Here is a 25,321-nt window from a genome sequence, read left to right on the forward strand (position 1 = left end):
TCCAACATCAGCCTCTCTTCTCGCTTGCAGGTCCAGTGCATAGTGGCGGACGAAGGTATCAGCATCCGACCATGTTGCTGCTTTGCAGATGTCTAGGAGGGGGACTCTCCTGTGGAAAGCAGCTGATGCACCTGTGGCCCTTGTGGAGTGTGCTCTAACGACCAGTGGACATTCAGCACCCGAAGCTTCATACGCCGAACGGATAGCAGCCACGACCCACCTAGATAATGTCTGGGAAGAAGCAGCCTTTCCCTTTTTAGGACCCGCATAACAGATAAACAATGACTTATCTATTCTGAAATGCTTAGTTCTCTCCAAATAATAAAGAAGAGCCCTCTTAACATCTAACGTATGCAAGGTTTTTTCCGCAACTGATGAGGGATTAGGAAAAAACACAGGTAAGGTAACTGGTTGTGCCAAATGAAACTTGGAAACCACCTTAGGCAAAAACTCCAAACTGGGGTGAAGGACGACCCTCTCCTGGAAAACCTTCAGGAAGGGTGGGTCTGACCTCAAAGCAGCCAATTCACTTACACGTCTGGTTGATGTAACTGCCACTAGGAAGGCCACTTTCCTAGATAAGAGGGAAATAGGACACCTACTCATAGGTTCAAAGGGGGGTCTTGTCATTCTAACAAGAACCAACTGGAGGGACCACTGGGGAACTAAAACCGGAACCGGGGGGAAAACATGTAACAAACCCTTCATAAACCTTTTTGATAAGGGGTGAGAAAAAACAGTAGAACCTTCGATAGGGTCATGGTAAGCGGATATCGCGGCCAGAAACACCTTCACCGAAGATACCGCTAAACCTTTATGTGCTAACATAAGCAAAAATTCAAGAATTAATGTCAAAGGGCAGTGAAAGGGTAGAGCGCCTCTTTCTAACACCCAGTTCTGAAACTGCGCCCACTTCTTAGCGTAAGAATCCCTAGTGGAGGGTTTCCTTGCTTGTAACAGGATCTCCTGAACTCCACTACTTAAGGTATGATTTGTGCACCGATCAGCCATGCTGTTAGGTGAAGTCTGGGTATGTCTGGATGCTGTATACCCTCCCACACCAGAAGATCCGGGACCTGCGGGAGGGAAATGACATTGGGACCGGCCAGTCTGACTAGTTCCGGGTACCAGATTTGTCTGGGCCAACTGGGGGCAATAAGAACACAACGGGTGTTGTCTGTCACAAACTTGTTCAACACCCTGGGTAATAGCGGGAAGGGGGGGAAGGCATAAAAGAACCGGTGGGACCAGCTGATCTGGAATGCATCTCCTAGGGAGATATCGTCGTTCCCTGCTAGAGAACAGAAAAGAGTTGCCTTTGTAGATTCCCGGGTCGCGAACAGGTCCACCTCTGGGAATCCCCACCTTGCGAATATTGGCACAAGGTATTTGTCCTGGATAGACCATTCGTGATTGGTCACATAGTCCCTGCTGAGACTGTCCGCCCACGTATTTGCTACCCCTGCGATATGGATCGCCCTGATGGTGACTTCCATAGAAATGGCCACATCCCACACTCTGATGGCTTCTTCGCAAAGGGATCTGGAACCAGTGCCCCTTGCTTGTTGATGTAAAAGACGGTACTCATATTGTCCGACTGGAGGAGCACTCTGCGACCGTAGATCACATCTGAAAAAGAGGTAAGGGCCAGACGCACAGTGACCAATTCTAACATGTTAATATGGAGGGAGGATTGTGGCCCCGTCCACAACCCCTGAACAGCATGACCTTCGCAATGGGCCCCCCACCCCTGTAGGGAAGCATCAGTGGTTAGGGTCATTTCATGAGACCAGTATCCAAAGGGAATACCACTGAACAGGTGATCATCAACTAACCACCAATCCAGAGACTTAAGTATAACCCGGGGAACCGAAAAATGGTGGAAAGGGGTATGCAGCATGGGTCGGAACACACTGAGAAACCACAACTGCAGTGGTCTCATATGGAGTCTAGCATTCAGGACCACAGCGGTAGTAGAGGCCATTAGCCCTAGTAACCTCTGGATAGACCTGACGGTCCGCCAACGCACCCTTTGGAAGGAACGAACCAGTTTCTTGATAGAGGTAGCCCTCTCTACTGGGAGGAGGCCCAGGGCTCGGCGGGAGTCCAAGAGCCCCCCAATGAAAGAGACTCTCTGGGTAGGGATGAGGCGGGACTTTTTCCAATTTATGGCAAGGCCCAACCTGAAACAGGTGGATAAGACCAATGCGACCTGACGTTCTAGGACGTCGGGAGACGCAGCTACGATCAGCCAATCGTCTAGATAGGGAAAAATTGTACAACCCAGCGTCCTAAGATGAGCCATCACCACTGCTATAGTCTTAGTGAAGACTCGGGGAGCAGTGGCCAACCCGAAAGGGAGGGCAGTGTATTCGTAAATATTGGGCCCTTTTCTGAATCTCAGGTACTTTCTGTGGCTAGGATGGATGGAAATATGGAAATAAGCGTCTCTTAAGTCCATCACCACAAACCACGCCTCGCGGGCTAACAATTCCATAACATTTGGAAGCGACACCATTCGGAAACGTGAAACAAAGAGGAATTTATTCAAATCTCTGAGATCCAAAATAGGCCTGCGGCCTCCATCCTTTTTATCTATAAGAAAAAACCTAGAGTAAAAACCCCACTCTTGGGAAGAGGGGGAAACACATTGAACCGCTCCTTTGGCGAGCAACTCATCTAACTGAGAGGCAACTTCTGCCATTGGGTTATCACTGGCCTCGGAAGGAGGTCGCAGTGGGGGCAAACTTCTAAACTCCAACATGTAACCCAACATAACAATTTGGAGGACCCACTCATCTTGGCAAATAGCCTGCCACTGTGGTAGGTACTTATGTAATCTGTCCAGGAAAAATAGGTCTTCTTCCTGGACATGTGAGAGTCAGAACTTGCGTCCTTGGTGGTGCATATCCTTCTGAGGGGGAGGTGCAGAGGCAGCTCGGCTTTTATTGCCTCCGAAAGAGTTGGGTCTCCTCCCAGTCCCTCGGGGTTGGTACTGCTGCCGAGGATACAGTTGCTGCTGCTGCTGTTGCTGCTGTGGAGGCCTGTAGTACGATGGGTAGTAATTCCGCCTCCTCTGAGGTTGGAAGCGATCCCTGGTAGTAGTTGAAGCAGGGAGGACTCCATATGATCTGGCCGTCTGCCGGTCTGTCTTCTTTTCTTTCAGGAAATCGTTGGTAGATGAAGAAAAAAGAGTCTCACCCTCGAAGGGCAAATCCTCAACTCTAGCCCTGGTGTCAATCGGGAGAGCAGTGTTCCTGAGCCATGAATGTCTTCGAATCGTGATGGCTGACGCTAACGTACATGTCGAAGTGTCAGCAGCATGCTTTCCCGCTGCAATTTCCTGTAGCGAGACCCGCATGGCTTCGGCCTGTACTTGCTGAATGGCTTTCCTGGGCTCTTCTGGAATATCATCCAGATGCAAAGATATCTTTTCCCACATGAACAACTGGTAGCCACCCAGGATGGTCTGGAAATTGGCTATCCGAAAATTAAGTGCTGCTGAGGAGTACACTTTCCTCCCCAGAGTATCAAGCCGTTTACTTTCTTTATCAGAGGGCGAGGCTTGGTGGCCGATTTTATGCTTCGCCTGCATCTCCTCGGTAACAATGGAAGATGGAGGAGGATGGTTAGATAAAAATGAGCATGAATCAGGCTTCACTCTGTAGGAGTTATCCACCCTTCTAGTAGTAGGAGGGGCAGAGGCAGGTTTAGAAAAGATAAGGGCTTGGATATCTTGAAGGCCCTCTAATACAGGAAAAAGTACCATATCCACAGATCCAGCATGGAGTCTACTTAGGATTTTATCCTTTGGCTTGTTATCCACAGCGGTTACATCAAGGTCCAGGGCTGCAGCAATCCTTAACATTTGGTCTGCCCTAATTCTAGAATCTTCAGTAAGAGGGACATTATCCTGGTCACCAGACATATCATCTGGGGATAAATCAAGAGTGGCATCCGATGCTGTATTCATAGCCGAGGTTCCCTCCATAGGATCGTATGGATCTAAAGGAGCAACATACTGCTGGAACTCAGGTGTAAGGATTGGAGGGTCCAGGTGGGCTGGCAGTGCCCGTTGGACAGGCTGACCACAAATATCCAGGTTTCTGGTCCTGCAGAACTCGATCCAACTGGGGATGTCAGCAGGAGCGATAAGCATTTGTTGTGGCTGCTGGTAACACTGCCAGTGCAGGTTAGGCGCAGGAGAGACTGAACGGGATTCAAAACCCTCAGGGGAGGGATAAATTAAATCCTGACCAAAAATAGAATGAGCAGGTGACCCCACTGACGGGGTTTTAGGAGGAGGGGGGGTAATAGCCCGTGTCACCTTAGCAGCAGAGCTTCTCTTTTTCTTATCAGATTTATCCTTATGTTTCAGCCTCTTAGGGGAGGAAGGCTCTAGCGGAGCAGAAGAGCTCTTTCTCTTTCCCACAGACGACGAGCCCGCAGTAGGGGGCCTCTGGTCTGCAGCCGTCAGGCGTGAGCTCGAGCCCGAGGGCGGAGGGACTGCAAAAGCTGGAACCGAGCCAGGGGGCGGAGCGCCGGTCGGGACCGAGGCAACTGCAGGCGTCGAGCTAGCTGAGCAGGGGAGTGTGCTTTGAACCGAGGAGCCCTCAGGTTCGACAGTTGGGGCCTGAACGACTGCCCCTGTAGCGGGCGCAGCGCTTTTTGCTGGGGCCGAGGCTGCGCTCTTCGCAGAATGGACAGACGCTGCCCCCGATAAATCAGCTGATGGTCGGGTCGGGGTGGAGCGCACAGAAGCGGTTTGCTTTGCCGTTGCCTCCAAAGACTTTTCCCATAGGGCAGCCTTAAGCCGAAACGCCCTGTCCTTCCTGGCTGCGCTGGTAAACTTCTTGCAGACGGCGCAAGTCTGCACAGAATGCCCCTCCCCCAGACAAAGAAGGCACAGCTCGTGCTCATCAGAGCAGGGCATTTTTAAGCCACAAGAGGAACACTTTTTAAACGGCGGCTTAGCTGCCATGGCGGCACTAAGAAGCGATTCAGTCTAGGCCAGATGGACTGCCTCAGACTGGGTAAGTATCTGATGAAAACTCACGAAAAGCAGGAGGTTTATTGAACACTTCTACACCACACGGCGGCGAAAAAGGAACTGAGGGAGGAGGGGGCGCCCCTCCCATTGGGTCACGTGGTGGTTTGGGCGGGAAGGAACCGCCACGCTCACCCAAGAGGGGAGGGGCACCCCCTCTGTTACTAGGAGGCTAGAAAAATCTTCCACCGACAGGCTGGCCTGCGCCTGCGCAGTCCCATATGTGGGGCTGCACTGAAGACTGACAATGAACTGCCAGGGTTCTTTGGGAGAAAGAATGACAGTTAAAATCAACAGGAAACAAGCAATATACGTTTGTATGGTGGATCTGTTCAGAATTAGTAGTAACTGTGGGCAAAGCATTCACAACAGGACACCTACTTATTAAGCAACCCCTCTAACACTTGGTGCAACCTTGGAATTCCAAGCATTTTAAGCTACTTCAACCAACCACCAAGCAAGTTCTCCCTCTGACACAATCTCAACCAATGTGCTCCTCAACTGTCCAAAATACATACACAACAGAGAGAGCTAATTTTGCCATTTCCTGTTTCCTTTCAGGAAATGTGTTCCAGTTAGCAGATAATGTATGCCCATTCAGTTTTCCTCAAATGGAGTTCTGAAGAGGAACTGACCGTGGGCCGCCTTGAAGTACCATCGTGACCGGACCCACAAGATGCGTCACGCCACCGACACGAACGGCTGCTGTCAGGAGCTCCCGCATATGCACCAGAGCCTGTTTCCTGGTGTTTCCACGCCGCCACCTGGTCTGAGCAGCCAACAGGAAGCTACTGCTAGATACCTAGGAGAGAAGAGTGTTTTGGCTAGAACATTAACATGAGTTTTGTTTGACTAATGCATCTGAGGCATGAGAGCCAAGGGGCCTCCTTAAAATGAGAGCTAGTGTCGTGTAGTGGTAGAGGCTGGACTAGGGAGATTTAGATTGAAATAGAAGAAGAAGAGTTGGTTTTTATATGCCGACTTTCTCTACCACTTAAGGGAGACTCAAACTGGCTTACAATCACCTTCCCTTCCCCTCCCCACAACAGACACCTTGCAAGGTAGGTGGGGCTGAGAGAGCTCTTAATAGAACTGTAACTTGCCCAAGGTCACCCAGCTTGCTTCATGTGTAGGAGTGGGAAACAATTCCAATTCACCAGATTAGCCTTCGCCACTCATGTGGAGTGGGGAATCAAGCCTAGTTCTCCAGATCAGACTCCACCACTCCAAACCACCGCTCTTAACCACTACACCTCGCTGGCTCTCAGCCACTCATTTTCAGACTAAGCCTCTTCAGCCCACCTCATGTTCTTTTGCCACTTTCTGCCTTGCAGCTTTTAAATCTGGCACAAGGCGTAGGATCAAGGATTTTTTGCTTCTTTTTAAGATTAAAGCAAGTTTCGCACACAATACCAAAAGCTCTATAGCAATACTTCCCATTGTTATTATTATAGTTTTAGAGGGTAGCCAGATTGGTCTGCAGCAGAAAAGCTAGATTCGAGCCCAGTAGCACCTTCAAGACCATCAAGACTTTCGGGTATACATTTTCGAAAGGCAACACTCCCTTCGTCAGATCCCTTTGAGCCTCGAAAGCTTACACCCCAAAAACCTTATTGATCTCTAAGGTGCTGCTGGCCATTATGATTAGACACCTTCTAATTATAATCACACAACTTACTGCTTGGTCTGGGTTTGTTCCGATGAAAGCAAAGAGCTGCCCCAGTAAGACGCTGTACGTGGGCTTGTCTCGGCTATCCTCGATGGTCAGGGATTGAAGAAGAGTGAAGGAGCTGCTTCTGTGACTCGTAACGTGGCGCCTCCTAAAAGAGGGAGAAGAGAGCCAGTTAGGAAGAGCACCATGATTTTACTGGTATTTGGACTCTTAACACTGACTATGTTTTAAGGGGGTAAAAACAAACCCCAATGCACATACCTCTGGCTTGACCTGGTGAACTCCAGATCTTCATTTGCAATCATTTCAAGGTCAGATGGTGCCGACATACTGCGGAGAAAGATAGGCTGGCGGACTGCGTGGGAAATCACCTTTGTCTCTGAAGCTGATTTACAAGCTGCGGGATTAGGAGAACAGAACAACAAATTGCTTCTGGTCACTCCAGGACAACATTTTAGGAAACACCCATAAGTCATGTAGTCCTCAATGTGACACTTCACCCACACATACAAAATGGACTGTTTTTCACGACTGATACACTAAGGGATCTTTGGATGAAGAGAGAGACATATCACTAGGTGTGTGTGTGAGGTGGTTGAGAGCAGGCATTCTGGGTTAAATGTTTCATTTTCCCTCCTGGGACAAGCTCTGCAGAAATCCACTCTACAAGCTTTCAGGGTGGTTCATTTTGAACCAAAGATATCCGCTACAGGGTGTAGCAAGGGGCTAGCCCCTGTGAAGTGACCAATACATTTCCCCGCCTCTCTCCCTGGATTTGTTTTTAAAAGCTTGCATTTTGCAAACTCAATGCTACAAGCATATTTTGACTTAAAACAGATGCTTACTAGTTGCTCAAATATTCCTTGCTGCTGCCACCCTTACCTGGTGTCTCTGCAGGTGTCCCAGATATGCTCCTGGTGAGCCCAGACTGTGCTGCGATAGTGACATGCAGCAGCAATTCCGCTCGGTTCATCAAGCTCTTAACCAGCACTTTGGTTTTAGCCATAGGATGCAAAGGCTTCTGTAGCAGGGAGTTTACCTCCTGGAAGAATTTCTCTCTAAAAGAAGTGAAAACAAAACCTAGATAGACTGGATGTTTCATTATGTCTTCAGAAATCCCTACACATACAAAGAGTGATAAGTCCAGGTTTTTCAAGCCCCAGGATGCTGTGGGAAAAGAACACAGCAACTGGGGGCTACATATCCACACAGCCCAAATTCACAGAGAAAGAGAGAAAGAGAGCAAGCTAAAGACGAGGGAGTAACCGTATCAGATTCAATGACTGCACCAACCTCAGAGAGAGCACCATATTCTCAAGATCACTTCCATCAAAAGAAACCTCCTTCATTGAGCATAGAAGTTCCAATTCTTTTATTTTGCTCTAAAAAGAAGGACATACAGAAAAGGGACTGTGGGAACATCTGATTCAAAAAATAACATAGAATTCAGGTGTTCACAAGAATGGGAAGCCATAAATCTACTATTTGGCAGTGAACCAAAGAACCCACTCACCCCCTTTTTAATTAGGTTTCTAGGCAGAATGATAGCACACAGAAACTCTCTGTAGGTTAGTAAGCACGTCTGGTTCTAGAGAATGCAATACTTCCAGCATGTTCAGAATTTTTCTTTTGACTGAGTGAACATGCTGGAAGTATTGCATTCTCTAGAATCAGACCTTCTTCTAGTTCTCTGAAAGCAAATAATAGCTGCCATATTCGAAATCTAGTCATGCTCCATTACAACTGGGCTTTTTTGAAGAAACCCCAGCACACACTGGAACTGCCCTGTCCTTAAACATATGCTAGGAGCAAATTAAAGGGTTGCACCAGTCACTAAGAGGTAAAAAATAAGGCCATGGCTGATGGTGCAAAATAAAGTAAATATATATTTTATTACTAAGTTACTCACCAATAGGTGAGTAATCAAAAAGGCTACCGATCTTGTACTCCTTTTGAAGAAACACTGCAAGACTAACATTCCCCTGAAGAAGCCTGATGGTTAAACATATAGGGAATTTTAACTGAGTAATAAAATATATTTTTATTCTGCACCATCGGCCTTGGCTTTATTTTTTAAAATCTCCTAAACATATGCTGACAGAGTTTCTGGAATCATCAGCAATCATCATCAGTCTATTTCCAACAAAGGGTTAGTCAGCTGGTTTTAAAGGGCATGTAATTTATCCCTGGGCACTCATAAACATGGCACAATGTTTTACAGGAACAGAGAAAATGTATTTAGAAAAGAAATATTCAGAAAGAGCATCAGCTGATTTCCTCAAGTCTTATTGATACTATGTATTTCACTTACCTCGTTGAAATGATAGTCATAAAAAAAGGGGACATTGTTCTCCAGTTTCCCATGCATTGCGTCTTCCACTTCACTTTGCCATTTCTGTTCCAGCTCGGCGACGCTCTGACCAAAAGACAAGAGCAAAGTGAAAGGGGCTGAACTGTGTTAGCTTACTGAGTCCAAAGGTAAAGTGAAAATCGGAGCAGACTTGGCACACAGAGCTTTCTAAGAGAGGGACAGTTTAATTGGAAAGCATCACTATCTTGTCCACCTCTCTACAGAAAATGGGTTTTATGAGTAGTCTTACCTGCAATTGCCTTTCCATGGCATTAAGTTTCTTAAAGGTCTCTCCCATAATTTTACAAAGCAAGTCGTATTCCTCTGCATGCTCCTCTTGATACTGGAAATTTATTAGGGATTGGAGTGCGTCGACCAGATTCAAGTGCTTGATAACACAAGAAACCACCATTTCTTCCATTATATCTGGCTGGATCACCTCCCTGTTAAAGGGTGGCAAGAAGTTATATTCTGGCAGAATGGCATTTGAGAGTTCATCTGGTCTGAGAGGGAGGTTACGTAAAGAAGATTTGAAAGGCTGCTGGGGCTGGGGTGCGGGGAAGACTACATAACGGATCAAGAATCTCCATAGACACATGAAGCTGCCTTCTACTGAATCAGACCCTCGGTCCATCAATGTCAGTATTGTCTACTCACACCAGCAGCAGCTCTCCAGGGTCTCAGGCAGAGCTCTTTCACATCACCTACTTCCCCAGTCCCTTTAACTGGAGATGCCAGGAACAGAACCTGGGACCTTCTGCATGCCAAGCAGATGTTCTACTACTGAGCCATGGCCCCTCCAATCTCCCATAGCCTAAGTGGGAGAGAAGCCCTATCAAGCACACAACCCAACCTGTACAATGGAAAGACTGGAGACATTGCAAGCCCAATGCTAGATCTGAACCTAAGGGTTCTGAGACCACAGCACTGAGGGGCCTAGAGGAAGCACTGACATTATTTTTCAGCAGACTCAGAAGAACATTGCCAACAACTACTAGCCAAAATTTGGGAGTAAATACTAGCAGGACACAGAAACCAGGACTTTGCTGAATGCTGGAGAAGTATTTCAGTCACCAGCACAAGAGGAGATGATGAACTCAGGAGACCGAAATCAGGCCTGGACACCAAGGACAATGCTGGTCAATTTTAGAACTAGGGGGCTGGGAGAAAGGGCGGGTTTCTTGCTTGCTCTAACTCCTCTTAAGCACTATCTACCTACCATAATCGAATAAAAGTAAAAACAACACACTTAAGTCATGTATCTAGCGAAAATATTTTCCATCATCATAAACAGATTCCACAACAACGGGGAAAATAAACAATTTTAAACCTTCAGTTTATTTATGTAAAGGGAAGTTTCTTTAAACAGAGGCATCGGACAAAGCTGCTGTTTTAAATAACTGCAAAATCAAACTTGCAGGTAAAAGAAACTTTGGGGAAAAGAACTGCTGTTACATACCTGATGCTGGGTCTAAACTGAGGCCGAGCACGGCCAGATATTTCCCTGAGTTTTATCATGATTCCAGGAGGGAGCCTTATCCTTGGCAGGTCAAAGTAGTGACCCACAGGGGGCACAAGGACATCTGACGGATAGGTGAACTCCCGATCTTCATCTATGGTAAGAGGCAGTGGGGAAGGGCTTGGCGTGAGGGCTGGGGAGATGACACCATTGGCTTCCACTTGCCACTGGCACCTGGGAAACAACGAAGTAGAAAGTCTTAGCATCTTTCCAATCCAGACAAAATCTACAGCCATTTTAAGGCCCTTTAAATCAGGATGGTGTAATTAAAACTGTACAATTCCAAAAGAAAGTTGGGTAAGAATATAGCACATTGGAAGTGTGCTCTCTCCCTCTCTCATGCATTCTTTACAGAGAAACACACTTTCGCTTTGACACAATTTCAAAATGAAGTTGTTCTACAAAAACATTTGGGCCTTCAATTCAACATTTGGAGCTTCTCTAATCACAAAGGCTGAAAAAAGATAGGACATTTTGGAGGACTTTGATTCATAGGGTCACCATGAGTCTGAAGCGACTTGAAGGCACTTAACACACACACTAATCACAAAGGAATTTTGCTTGCATACTGCGGAGTCTTTTAATTGTAAGTTTCCTTTAGTGGCAACTCATTTGTCTGCCTGATTTATGTTCTTTAAAAGGCAGCTTAGAAAACAACCACCACTTGGCAGATGTTGCAACTTAGCAACAACTCAGCTACAGGCATACCTCAGAAGCATGTTAAACTCAACCTATCTGGTTTTGAGAATCAGCACACTGGCCTCCCTTTTCACAGCCAATATTGATGGCAAGATATTTACCTCTGCAGAAGTTTGGACCTTAAAAGTTCTTGGCACGTTTCCTCCTCTTTGGTTATTTCTGGTCCGTTGTACAGTATCCTCAGCATAGAACAAGCCAGCACAGACAAGCCTAAAGCAAGGTCTACCAAGAACGGTAATCCTCCCGATACATCTTCTGAGGATTCCTTAAAGGAATAGGAAAAAAGGCAGCATTAAACAGCATATGTTGGAGCCCGACTCTCTAATTAAAAAAGATAGCCTTGGTTTCTCTTCAGATCATATAAATCTTTTGCCTTTTACCTGATCCAGCGACATACAACAAGGACCTCTTAATTCCTCCCTTTCAGAGAAGCTAATTTGAACTACATCAAATGTGCTTTCTGAAATTGTACCAGAAGCAACACTCAACCAAGTGGAAGGGAGATGCAGCTGAGAAAGGAAACGCCTCGTTGCTCACACCTTTGCAGGCATGCAAGAGGCCAGCAGGTTGGATACCATGGATCCATTCCCCTAATGGTGGCATCTTCCCCCGGCACAACGAGCCTACCCTGGCCTCCTTGTGCTGGGGGAAATTGCCACTGCTAGCAAAATGGACCTACAGGATCCAACAGTAGGATTTACTGAAAAACCACATTTGTAACAATGCCCAGACTGAGCAAATTGCGTACAGCTAAGTGGAACCTACAAAAGCATTGCACACACGTGACAGACCAGTGAAAAGCAGGTGTACAGAGGACCTCTTTTCAATTGTAAAACCACTCCCAAAAGCCTACTTTTGCCTGCCCCCTACAAGAATAAGGGTGAATCTTGTCTCGTGATGACTAGGCCCTCTTTGCTTTTCCTTGGTAAATTAAAACAGCACCATGGCAGTTCAGTTCCTGCCAAAAAATCACCTTCCACTTCCTCCACACAGCTGTGGTCAAGCTTGAATTTAGCTCTCCTTGAGCACTAACTACCAATATGGGCTTCAGCCATCTGACTGATGGTGGCTTCTGCTTCTTCTTTTATTTTAGAATATGGGCAGACCTGAATTGGGGCAAAGTTGTTCTCCCACACTAAGGTACAGCACATGTAGGCCTACTTTAGTAGTTCATGATCCATATGCAATGCAAATCTGAAACAAGCATACCTGTGCCCGGACAGTGCAAGAAAACCCCCACATTGCCTTGTCTGGGGTGTTGTGCTCTCGGCCACTCCTCATTTCAAAGGAGAAGGTCACGGTGTCCCCTTCCACCTTAGGTTTTAAAAAGGCAAAGCAAAAAAGGTTAAGTTAAACAACCAAGCATGGTGGGACGAGTTGTGGCTCAGTGGTAGAGCAATGCAGAAGGCCCCAGTTTCAGTCACTATCATCTCCAGTTAAAAGGATGAGATACAAGATGATGTGAAAGACCGCCACCTGTGAACCTGGAGAGCTATCACCAGTCAGAGTGAACAACGCTAACTTTGACAGACCAGTGGTTTGACTCAGCCTAAGGCAGCTTCATGTGGGGTGCACAGAAGCCTCTGCTTATTTCCAGTGGGGCTTTAAGGGAACTGACAGGACTGAAACAAGGAGGTACAGCAGCTTAACACAACTGAAGAGGAAGAAGAGTTGGTTTTTATATGCCGACTTTCTCTACCACTTAAGAAAGAATCAAACCAGCTTGCAATCACCTTCCTTCCCCTCCCCACAACAGACGGTGGGGCTGAAAGAGCTATGACTAGCCTAAGGCCAACCAGCTGGCTTCATATGTAGGAGTGGGGAAACAAATCCACTTCAACAGATCATGTGGAGGACTGGGGAATCAAACTCGGTTCTCCAGATCAGAGTCCACTGCTCCAAACCACCGCTCTTAACTACCACACCACGCTGGCTCTCTGACTGGTGGTCTCAATTGTTCTGAGGTCCATCTATCCTATTTCCTTAGGGGAAAGTGACCCCTCTTAGCCACAATGTGACCTCTATGCTATTTTCAAGAACAGAAACTTCATCATATCATACCTTTACAAGGTCTTTGGGCCAACCAGTTCCTAAGACACTACGGCTGCCATATCCAAGGGTGTTGCCCCCATATTCAGCAACCTTCCGACTATTTGTGTTGGGGCCAGCATATATCACCAACTTAAAAAAAGAAAAAGAAATAAAATGTCAGACAGCATAAATTAAGAGTACATGCGCATAGCATTTTGAATACTGAAACAAATTCCTGAACTGCTATGAAGGGGACAAGCAAGTGTTATTCTGATTTTACAAACAAGAACACTGGAACAAAGAGGTATTTTACATAGCTTGCCTTAGGCCAGTTCAGAATGACTGCTTCTAGCCAGCAAACACCTTTGGACTCTCATACATCCTCCCCATCTGAGCCTCACTCACCCACCTACTTTTCAGTTTAGAGGAGTTAATTTCCTCCAGACCGCCATTGCTTCTAGAGGTGTTCTGTGAAGCTCAAAGGCCTCTGCCAGGTGGGTCCCATTTTGCAGTTCCTGAGAACGATGGAATTGCAATTGTTTTCAAATACCTCATACAGCCACTCTGAGACATGGAGTGGGGAAGAACAGTACCCTCTGTTCCTCGGTTCCCTAATGGGACACTGCAGAAAATCACCTTGAAGTGTGAAAGCATAATCTAAAACAACCTCTCAGAGAAACAGTGAAATATCATTTTCAGAGTAACACTGTTTCCTAATGTGCCATTCAGGTTTTTTTCCCAAGGAAAGAGATTCTTGGGAAATTCGTTCCACAGCTACAAAGAACTTCTAGATCTCTCATCTTAATTTTGCCCAGCTCTTTCTCGATTCAGCATTTCACACTTCATTTTAGATTATCTCCATTTCATCACTAACTTCTACAATTGCAAGCAGAGGCTGCAGGAGTACTGTTCAGTCCTCAGAACCTCCCCCCCTTTTTTTTGTTCAGGGCATAAGGAGTCACGCTCCATGCCATGCCATCAAACATTAAGAGAAGCATTTACAACACAAACAGGCTATGAGACACAATATGCAGAGCCGAAGCAAATGGGAGCCTTCCGAGAGGAAGGCTCCCTACAGGTTGGAAGCGACAACGTTCAAGCAGGTCATGCGAAAGCTGACATTCCCATTCTGGTCCTGGCTTACCTTATCGTAATCATACTGCGAGGAGCATCGGCTATCAAACCTCAGATACAAACAACGGGCTCCTGGAATATGCACCGTCTCCTTAAATTTATAGTTGTCCCTGACGGGATGAACCGTCTCTACAGTCTTCCCAGCAGCCCAAGGAGCTGGAATTTTCAAGCCAGTAAGGAAACCTGGCTCTTCTTTCTCTTCTAGCATTCTGCTGTAAAAGAAAGAGAAATGATAGCAAGAAGCAACTTTGCAAGATCTGTATTCTCCACCAGGTACTTTAAACATTACATTTTCACTGGAATCCAGTCATGACAGGAAATATACAGTACAAGTGAAACCCACAAAGATCTCTCATTCCCCGCCCTCCCCCCAGCTAAGCTCCTTCCCCACACTGGCTCTACTTCTCTCCCTTACCTGCTGCCTTCAGTGTCACTTTTCTTCCTTGGCTGCTTTAGCTCTGGTTCCCCTCCCCCATCTTCACACTGCCCCAGCTTTCCCAGTTCAAATATAGATGCTTGCAGTGATCTCCAAAATCTCTAAAAATCCCGGTCCTAGAATACCTAATGGACCCCCCCCCCAATATATTCCTCAATACCTGGGAACATTGTAAAGCATACCATCTACATGCCAAATCAGATCCACAAGGGCTCTCAGTGGCTGCCCCTCAACTTTGCAGTTATCATTCTCCACAGGCTCACCAAAACAAGCCTGTGCATCTTCCTAAAGCAGGGAAGGACAGTTTGTTCATACTGGTTTTTGGTGACCAGGAATAAAGTAGAATGATCAGTGTACCAATAAACCTTGGCTTGGGGCAGGCAAGCAGTAAAAAAGCAATAATATAACTGTAAAGGTAGTCCCCTGTCCATGCACCAGGTCATTACTGACCCATGGGGTGACGTCACATCCTGATGTTTACTAGGCAGACTATGTTTATGGGGTGGTTTGCCATTGCCTTCCCCAGTCGTCTACACTTTACCCCCAGCAAGCTGGGCGCTCATTTTACCGACCTCAGAAGGATGGAAGGCTGAGCCAACCTTGAGCCGGCTACCTGAACTCGACTTCCGTCAAGATTGAACTCAGGCCGTGAGCAGATCTTTTGATTGCAGTACTGCAGCTTAACTGTACTGGAAGTTAAGTTTATGACTCAGATGATGGGTAAAATAGCAATGTGGGCTACACAACCGTTCAACGCTGCCTTATAAGACCCACCGTGGTGTAGTGGGTTAGAGTGTCACAGACCCAGTTTCAAATGCCCACGCTGCTATGGAAGGTTTCTGGGTAACCTTCAGTCAGTCACACACACTCGGCCTAACCTACCTCACAGGGTTGATGTGAGGATAAAATGGGGGAGAAGAGAATGATGTGTGCCACTTTGGGTCCCTACTGGGGAGAATGGCAGGATATAAATGAAATAAATAAATATATGTATAAACAAGAAGCTGGAAGATCCTTGAATGGGTTTTCATTGTATTTAATAAATAACTTGTGCAAAAGAAGACAGTTTCAGAGGGCACCTGGGCCCGTCTGCAGTAACAAAGCTAGATCTGAGCCCAGTAGCACCTTGGACACCAACGAGACTTTGGGGGGTACGAGCTTTCCAGAGTCAAAGCTCCCTTTGTCAGATCTAAGTTGCTACTGGACTCGAATCTAGCTGTGCAAAGAAATGTCACAGGACCAGACCTGACCCCTCCCAATGTGGCTGCTGTTATCTGTTCCACTCCCTAATTTTCTAACAGTTTGAGCGGTTCCTCAGTGGAACAGGCTTCCTCGGGAGGTGGTGAGCTCTCCTTCCCTGGAGATTTTTAAGCAGAGGCTAGATGGACACCTGTCAGCAATGCTGATTCTATGACCTTAGGCCAGGGGTGGGGAACCTTTTTTTTGCCAAGGGCCATTTGGATATTTATAACATCATTCGCGGGCCATACAAATTTATCAGCTTAAAAATTAGCCTGCTATAGTTGGTCAAACATTTAGCCAAGAGGCACGACCAGAGATGGCTCTTGAGTGTCTGCCATGTAGAGCGACTCGCTTTTGAGCGGATTGCCAGTCTTAGATCCTTCTGAGTTTAGGATTGCCAGGTCCCTCTTCGCCACCGGCGGGAAGTTTTTGGGGCGGAGCCTGAGGAGGCCGGGGTTTAGGAGGGGAGGAACTTCAATTCCATAGAGTCCAATTGCCAAAGCGGCCATTTTCTCCAGGCGAACTGATCTCTATCGGCTGGAGATCAGTTGTAATAGCAGGAGATCTCCAGCTAGTACCTGGAAGTTGGCAACCCTATCTGAGCTAGAGATCTGCCAGGACCCATGAAGGGCCAGACAAAATGATTTTGCGGGCCTTATACGGCCCCAAGGCCTGACGTTCCCCAACCCTGCCTTAGGCAGATCATGAGAAGGAGGGCATCTTGGGCATCTTCTGGGCATGGAGTAGGGGGGTCACTAGGGGTGTGTGGGGGAGGTAGTTGTGAATTTCCTGCAGTATGCAGGGGGTTGGACTAGATGATCCTGGTGGTCCCTTCCAACTCTATGATTGGTCTATTTGTCCCACTGTCAAGGCGATGGCCTTCTGGTGTGGACATCAGGCATCAAGCATGGGAGTCTGTGGGTTTGGTCCATGACAGAAGATTCACATATGGAAGCCCACTCCTACTGAGATTGAAAACAACTTTGTGCAAACATATTTGCAAATTGCTATGTATATACATGGTGGAAAGGGAATTTGAAATAAATACTTTCCTGTGTTTGGCGACAGTAAAGGTTTAAGAGTTTGTTTGTTTTTAATTTCATTTCTGGCACACAAGCCCTATTTATCTATGGGGTGGGGAACTGGGATTGGACCCACAGGCTCTCTCCACAGTGCCCTACAGGGTATTCACAGTTTGGAAGTCATAGTAGAATATAGACTGGTATTTGCAGGCCTCCGCTATGTTGGGATGTCAGGCAGGCACAGCAAGCAGGCAGGCAGCATGATTCTCCCCCCCTCCCCCCAGCACAAACCCTATAGAGTGATAAGAAGTGCCCTGCTGAACCGGTCCACAGATCCACTGAGTCCAGTATTCTGGCTTCCATAGCAGCCAACCGACCAGACAATGCCACCAGAAAGGACCACAAGTCGGGCACGATGAATAATGCCCCTAAATAATTGCCACCTCTGGACTAAATTCTGAACATCAGGATGAGGTAATTACACTTTGCCCTTAGCCGTGTTCTTAATCTTCCATGCTAAATAGCCTCTGCCATTCTTCTAAAGGTGGCAGGGGTGGGGGAAGAGAAATGAAAGATGCGGCTCATTCTTCAACAGACTTCCCAATTAGAATTATCGCTGCCAGCTCTTTACAGGAAAGCTTTGTTATGAGCCTACAAAGCAATTTACTAGAGTAACCCAGCATTGACCCCTGAGTCCCCTGCCTCTGGATCATGCCAAAACGGGTTAGTCTAGCAGCAATACCCACAGCAAATGCTCTCAATGTGTGACTGGGTGAATGCTGGGTGTAAAAGGGCAGCTGGATGAAGCTACATCAATTACCTCTCATCAGGGAACAGCTTGCTCCTTTGTTCACAGGATCCTCCAGGAGAGCTGCCCACTTCAGAGAAGACTGGAGACTGGGTTTTCAGCAGCAAGGCTGTCTGTAACACAAGACGTTTCAGGACAAGCTGATCAAAGATATACGACAAGTTCACAAATATACCAATGAAAATTGAAAGAGACTGATGTCTCTGGAAACAAGGGGCACAGTCAAACAAATACTTGTTCAAAAGAAATGAAAGCTTGCTTATATCTAAAGGGCGCCAGCAGAGGTTTGGCCCCTAAATGGTTGTAAACAGTTGCAAAAACAGATGCAAATATGGATTGCGATTAACAAAGCCGCACCTAGCTGGGGGACAGGAATTATGGGAGGGTGGTTTTGTGAGCCCCCTCTCTGGGACTGGTCCTCCCCACGACAGACCAATCCTTTAAGCCTCTTTATTGTCCATAGAGAGGCACAACCCTCCCATTCCACTGGGAGAGGGGGAGGCTGGATTCATTGGCAGCTGTCAAGTGGTGATTCAGAGAACACTGGCCTGAAGCCACATGATGGTCTCCATCAGCAAGGAATTCAATTATGTTTTTGCAGAGGGTGTGGAGAGGAGCCCAGGTTGCCTAAATGCATTCGGGGTAGGCAAATACTGTTTCATTGGTTCCGTGAAAGCCTTCGACAATATTTTAAATACTGTTTCAGTTTCACTGGAACCAAAAACAGAAGGGTTTTAAAATAAAAAAGAGGATGCCGTCTGCCACAGAATAAAGTACATGCAGCAATGCTTAAAGTACTATCATAAATATAATCATAACTGCTGAAAGTTGTCCACTGTGTAGTACTGATGTTCCCGGGCAGGACAAACAAACCACACTAAACAGTCAGATGTGTAAAAGTTTCAGTAGAATCGCCGCACCTGACTTGTGTAAAGAACCAGCTGCACCAGCTGCGGCATCAGAGCATCGGCCATGGTCAGTGTCTGCAGGTTGGGATGCATCAGGGAGGTCAGCAGAACTGGAAGCAAGTGGCCCAGCATTGTGGCTTTGGTCACCTGCTCCAGGCCTTTTAACCTGTAATGAGAGGTCCTGTGGATTAAGTTCACTTCACGGTCCTTTAGAATCATAGAATTGTAGAGTTGGAAGGGGCCATACAGGCTGTCTAGACCAACCCTCTGCTCAATGCAGGATCAGCATAAAGCATCCCTGACAAGTGTTCATCCAGCCTCTGCTTGAAGACTGCCAGAGAGGGGGAGCTCACCACCTCCCTAGGCAGCCGATTCCACTGCTGAACTCCTCTTAAAGGTAAAGGTCCCCTGTGCAAGCACCGGGTCATTCCTGGCCCATGGGGTGACGTCACATCCCGACGTTTACTAGGCAGACTTTGTTTACGGGGTGATTTGCCAGTGCCTTCCCCAGTCATCTTCCCTTTACCCCCAGCAAGCTGGGTACTCATTTTACCGACCTCGGAAGGATGGAAGGCTGAGTCAACCTTGAGCCGGCTACCTGAAACCAACTTCCGTCAGGATCGAACTCAGGTCGTGAGCAGAGCTTGGACTGCAGTACTGCAGCTTACCACTCTGTGCCACGGGGCTCCTGAACTACTCTTACTGTTAAAAAATGTCCCCTAATATCCAGCCGGTACCTTTCTGCCTATAATTCATACCGATGATTGTGAGTCCTATCCTCTGCTGCCAACAGGAACAGCTCCCTGCCCTCCTCTAAGTGACAGCCTTTCAAATACTTCAAGAAAGCAATCATGTCCCTCTTCAACCTCCTCTTCTCCAAACTAAACATTCCCAAGTCCCTCAGCCTTTCCTCGTAGGACTTGGTCTCCAGACCCCTGATCATCCTCGTCACTCTCCTCTGCACCCTCTCTGTTCTGTCCACATCCTTTTTGAAATGAGGCCTCCAGAAATGCACACAGTACTCCAGGTGCAGCCTGACCAATGTGGTGTACAGCAGGACTATGACATCTTGTGATTTGGATGTTATGCCCCTATTGATACACCCCAAGACAGCATTTGCCTTTTTTGCTGCTGCATCACACTGATAGTTTATATTCAGCTTACAGTCCTTTACTTAACACTGTATGTCTGATTGGCTGCCCTTCAGCTTTGACCCCTAATTACTTTCTTCTTCCTCCCTTTGCCTGTTAGGAAACTTGTTTCTTTCCATGCTGATCCCCCAAAGCCCTTGAAATCTTTCAGCTTCTCGTCATTCACCCTGGACGCTGGCCCAACCCCTTGTCCCTGATGTTTCTGTTATTTAATCTGCCCAATCACCACTTCACCCTCCTAACCAAGACACCTAGAGTATTGTGCTCTACCACTTTCCCTCATGCCCTGCTGGCTTTTACCTTGGAGACCCTGATGTTGCCTGAATTTATATCCTCCTGCCAGCCAAACGCTGGCCTGACATGTGGATGAACTGGATTACACAGTGGCTGTGGAAGTTCCAATTAATATGAGATGTCATCCGACTGCAAAAATAATCTTACCTCTGTTCCCTGTCTGGAATATCACTGTTTATAAGAGCCATGGTGACTTGATGCAGCATTTCTAGAACTTCATCGCACCCAGTCAAGATTTGTGTAGCGAGAGTCAAAATACTGGCCTTAAGTTCCTAGGCACAAAATGTTATAGAGCAATAGTTTACATGGCCAATGGAATAATCAGCTTTACAACAAAATAAAGCATGGGCTTCCAAAACTGATGCTATGATCATGATAATGGGACCAGGCAATGGCAGGTTTATATCTGAGCCAGAAGACAGACAATAGCTTTTTGAGAGGGTTGAGAGGGTACCATTCCCCATGGTGCATACGCTCACTTCCATCCACAGGGATTACAGGTCTTCACTGTGCTTGTACAAACCATACACAAACCATAGAAACAAAAAGAAATGGACACACCATGGGAAACAATGCCTCCAGCACTGGAACAGAAATGCCTTCCACTCTCTGAGAAATGATTGCCTGCCCCCAATTGAGATTTAAATTATTTAGTCCTAAGAAAATTTAAGAGCACTTTTAAAAGAGATGCCAGGGAAGAAAACAAAGGACCGGTTTTGAATAGGAGTCTTGTTGACATAGCTTTTACTAAAGGTTTAGGCGTGTCTTCAGCCTCAGACATACAACTCAAAATTTCTCATCTTCCAGCCTTCATATAAAAAGGACCATATCGCATAGCTGATTAATCAGTTCAAATGATTGATTTGAACACTTGTGATCGATTAAAGGGTGCCCTGAATGCCTGGGAAAAGTTTTTTTTTTTTTTAACATTTTAACTATTTTAAATATAAGTAATTACTAAACCCAGAGGTGGCTGGAGCCATCTTAGATTAGGCACCCTCCTGCCCTTCATTTATCTCACACAGAGAAGGAACGCCTCTTCTAAAATGGTACCCGCCACAACCTGTGTGTGCATCATCTAAAAAAGCACATATATGCTTTTATCAGAACTATTATTTTTACTCACACATGATGCAATTGTAGCCAACTAATACAATTGATTAACTAATATTTTCTTCCGCTGATTGACAGCTTTGTTGGGAAGGAGACAGAAGAAGAGTTGGTTTTTATATGCCGACTTTCTCTCCCACTTAAGGAAGAATCAAACTGGCTTAAAATCACCCTTCTCTTCCCCTCCCCACAACAGACACTCTGTGAGGTAGGTGGGGATGAGAGAGCTCTAAAGAGCTGTGACTGGCCCAAGGTCATCCAGCTGGCTGTATGTGGAGGAGTGGGGAAACCAACCCGGTTCACCAGATTAGTGTCTGCCACTCATGTGAAGGAGTGGGGAATCAAACCCAGTTCTCCAGATCAGAGTCCACCACTCCAAACCACCTCTCTTAACCACTACACCAGATAGAAGCAAACGCACATGGCCTTACACCTACCCCATCTAAACTGCCCCAAATCATCTGAAGTACATAGGACAGTCTACTCCTTATGCTGGAGAGAAAAGCATTACTTTAGATTTATCTATTGCTGGGAACACGGCCATGGCAGTCTGTTTTACAGTGCTGGAACAGCCAGTTTCTTCCTATCTGCATAGATGTTGAAGATAAATACAGATAAATACAGTGGGGAAACTCCAGTAACCTAAAGGGAAGGGCTCTAACTGGGCCAAAGCTGGCACTGTAGAGTACTTATCAGAATGGTTAATCCAGCCATGACTGTTGGCCAGACAAGGAACGAAACAGACAATCCTAGAAGGGAAGATAGATGACAACTGCAGAGAGAAACTGGGAAAAATGTGTTTGTAGGATGAGACACATCATGGACACATTTAGAAGTTAATACATTCATGAATGTGTTAGAGTGGCCTACGTAGGACAAGTTCACAAATATACCAATGAAAATTGAAAGAGACTGATGTCTCTGGAAACAAGGGGCACAGTCAAACAAATACTTGTTCAAAAGAAATGAGAACCTGCTTATATATCTAAGGGGCGCCAGCAGAAGTTTGCAGTGGATTGGGCCCTAAGTGGTTGTAAGCAGTTGCAAAAACAGATGCAAAACTGAGCAGAAGAGAAGGGCAGATCTTGCCCTGTTTCTTTGGATACACAAGTAATAGTCCTTGGAGTGCATGAACTGTTTTATTCTCTCAGAAATCCTTCTTCTAATGGCAGCACTTTACTGTAACCAGATCACTACTAGCAGCGGCACAACAAAGAAGAGATTTCAAGTGTGGCATTAACACACTTGAAAGGCTACTCCCCATCCCCCAGACCCAACACTCTTCCCCTCAGGAGTGGAAGCAGCAAGTTCCAAAACTGACTCGTCCAGACTTTGCAACAAGATTGCAAAGATAAACCTGAACAGCACTCAGCTAACAATCAATTTGAAACAAGGGCCCCAATGTCAGGTTATCAAGCTCGGCCACAGCAGATATATTCATGCACAGAAAACACTGCTTACAGGTGCATCTAAACCACAGATGCAAATTGGCTTCAGATCTGTTTAAGCGGGAAAACTTTCTCCAATAAACCCTGAGGACTGGAGCATGCCGAGAATTGTCTGTTAAGAATTTTCCAGTTCCTTCACTGAAATGACATTCCCAAGGTTTGAAGCAGGAGAAAAGCCGTGACTGCTGAAGGGATGAACCTGTTTAGAAGCCGTCTGCACAAGCCTGACTCATGCGTATGACAAAATGGAGGCTCCCCATTGGGCTGGGGAGGAGGAGGGCACAGAGCTGCCATGCTTCTAGAAAAGGATGAGTGAGCAGAGCTGCACTCAACAGTGAAGTTAAAAGGGGAAAGTTTCCGATTTTGGCAGACTAGGAAATATAGACTTTGAGCCAGGGGATTTGGGTGTGTGTGTTTCTCAGTAAGATCTAAAGGCTCACTGTTAGACATACTCAAGATTGAATTCCAATAAGTTAAATGAGTATAAAATAACTACATCAATGTTATTAACACTGTCTCACACACACACATGTTTTAAATCAAAGGGTTTGTGCACAAACAGCACATGCAGCAACCTGAATTTTTTGTAAAAAATAGTCCAGGTATAGAACTGGGTAGCTGGGCCCAAGCAGAACAGAACACGAGGAACAGTTACACGTGGATTGAAAACTAGGATGGGGGGCATGATGCCCAGCTGCGTTTTCTGAATGGCACAGGGCAATCAGAATGGCACAGGGACCATTTTTACAAAAAATTCTATAGCGGGACTATTTTTTTAAAAAAAATGCATTTGCTGCATTTTCCGCCCCGCTGCATTTTCTGAATGGCACAGGGCAGTCAACATGTGCATGAGCTGAAGCAGGCCTGGATCAGCCACCCTCAGCTGAAGCTGGGGGCGGGTTGTAGCTTTCTGTCACAAAACGCCATTGAGACAACAGGAAGTGATGCCACATGACAGTGGGTTACACCTGTCGGATCACCTGTGTCGATACAAGAGCCAGGAAAGAGCAGGGGTTTGTCGAAAGAGGTACTGGAATTTAATCTTGATGTTTACCTGTACCTTCAATGTCTCTCCCTGCAAGGAGCTGTCACTGTCATCGTTTTCGTCGGGCTTAATCAAAATAGTATTACTCAGAAGATGGTTCTGCACAGCCATCAGATACCGCAGGCAGGAGGAGGCAGCCTTTAATATAAATGAGCACCATTCGCATTATTGTCTCAACACTTCAGTCAGAAAAATCAGAACAGAAAAGGCTGGGTGCTATTTTTGAAACACGAATGAAGAGAACACACTGGGAAGGGTACAAGGGAAATGTTAAATTATTCTCTTGCTAGACTGTCAACAGCTTTGCAATGAAGTACAAGAGCATGGCAGAAGTTTGCTAATTCGGGCTAAACAACTGGGAAGTATGGTACAAACTGCAACATTTTGCCAACTTTGCATGTAAGGAATTTTTTTTAATTAAAAAATAAAAGGGGGGGAAACATGTATGTTTGATTTATGTTTCCCTCTGCAGGACAAACAGCATCTCTGGAGGGAGGACCAGCTGAGGATAGGAACACAGTGGGGGAGGGGAGGTTTTAAAAAGCCCTCACCTCTGATCTGAATCACCCCCCTACCTTCCCCCACAGCTTTTTTAATAAAGCAGGAACTCCATCCCCAGCTCACTCAATATCTCATCTGACTTGGCCCCGATTGCCCCATGAATTCAAAGCTGAAGGCAAGATGTGAATTATGGGCTTCTTAGCTCTGTACTTGTTCTGTGTACTATGCTAGCCCAGCTCTCAATTATTATCCTCTTGTTTCAAATGTGAAAAGAGAAAGCAGGGCAATGTGCGGATGAAAAGCACCGTGGAATGCCCGCGTAAACATATGCAGGACATTATGCGACATTTGTGTCTGTTAAAGGTGCTAAATGGGAAACTGCACATGCATTTGCAGCACTGTCAGTCACGGATTACACAAAAGACAACCATGGAAGAATGCTTACCTTAGAAGCCATCTTGCCTGTAATACGTGCTACAGTTCACTTCTGCAGCCCAAACTCAAGAGATCTACCCTGCAACTTTGCAGAGACCACAGCAATGCCCCTCTCATCAGCATAGCCATAACATAAGGGATCTTTTGAAAAGAGGAAGAGTAAGCCAGAGGGTTTTACTCACAGGCACAGTTGAAAGGAGCCGTTGAAATTCATCTCTGGACACAGTTTGGCACTTGGTGATTAAAATACAAGATTCTCGGACAACAATCTTGAGAATGTAGTGCAAAAGTTCATCGTTTAGTCTTTAAAATGCAGGAAAGACATGGTAAAAATGAATGAAATACAAAAACGCATATGCATACATTTGCTCTTTGTTTGGATGCTAGCCTTGCTGTGTACTTTCCTAGGAATTTCCTCTGGGCAAATGAACAGTATCCCTAGCAAGTGGCCCAATCCTTGGGCAGAGGA

At 46.2% G+C, this 25,321-nt stretch overlaps 1 protein-coding gene across 1 annotated transcript in view; it reads right to left on the minus strand.

The window, feature by feature from the left end:
• Nucleotides 1-25,321, minus strand: part of HECTD4 (HECT domain E3 ubiquitin protein ligase 4) — a 121,132-nt gene that overhangs the window by 48,459 nt on the left and 47,352 nt on the right. Inside the window, exons 16-32 of the mRNA XM_056859134.1 lie at nt 25,035-25,155; nt 23,926-24,054; nt 20,461-20,585; nt 18,881-19,034; nt 17,973-18,073; nt 14,463-14,661; nt 13,349-13,468; nt 12,497-12,601; nt 11,389-11,552; nt 10,529-10,762; nt 9,320-9,512; nt 9,031-9,135; nt 8,013-8,101; nt 7,602-7,777; nt 6,981-7,116; nt 6,726-6,867; nt 5,683-5,849 (exon numbers count right to left, since the gene is read on the minus strand). Coding sequence (XP_056715112.1) covers nt 5,683-5,849; nt 6,726-6,867; nt 6,981-7,116; nt 7,602-7,777; nt 8,013-8,101; nt 9,031-9,135; nt 9,320-9,512; nt 10,529-10,762; nt 11,389-11,552; nt 12,497-12,601; nt 13,349-13,468; nt 14,463-14,661; nt 17,973-18,073; nt 18,881-19,034; nt 20,461-20,585; nt 23,926-24,054; nt 25,035-25,155 — 2,460 coding nt within the window. The remainder of the gene's footprint in view (nt 1-5,682; nt 5,850-6,725; nt 6,868-6,980; nt 7,117-7,601; nt 7,778-8,012; nt 8,102-9,030; nt 9,136-9,319; nt 9,513-10,528; nt 10,763-11,388; nt 11,553-12,496; nt 12,602-13,348; nt 13,469-14,462; nt 14,662-17,972; nt 18,074-18,880; nt 19,035-20,460; nt 20,586-23,925; nt 24,055-25,034; nt 25,156-25,321) is intronic.

The sequence above is a fragment of the Euleptes europaea genome, chromosome 13, assembly GCF_029931775.1.
Source record: "Euleptes europaea isolate rEulEur1 chromosome 13, rEulEur1.hap1, whole genome shotgun sequence".
Lineage (NCBI taxonomy): Eukaryota > Metazoa > Chordata > Lepidosauria > Squamata > Sphaerodactylidae > Euleptes > Euleptes europaea.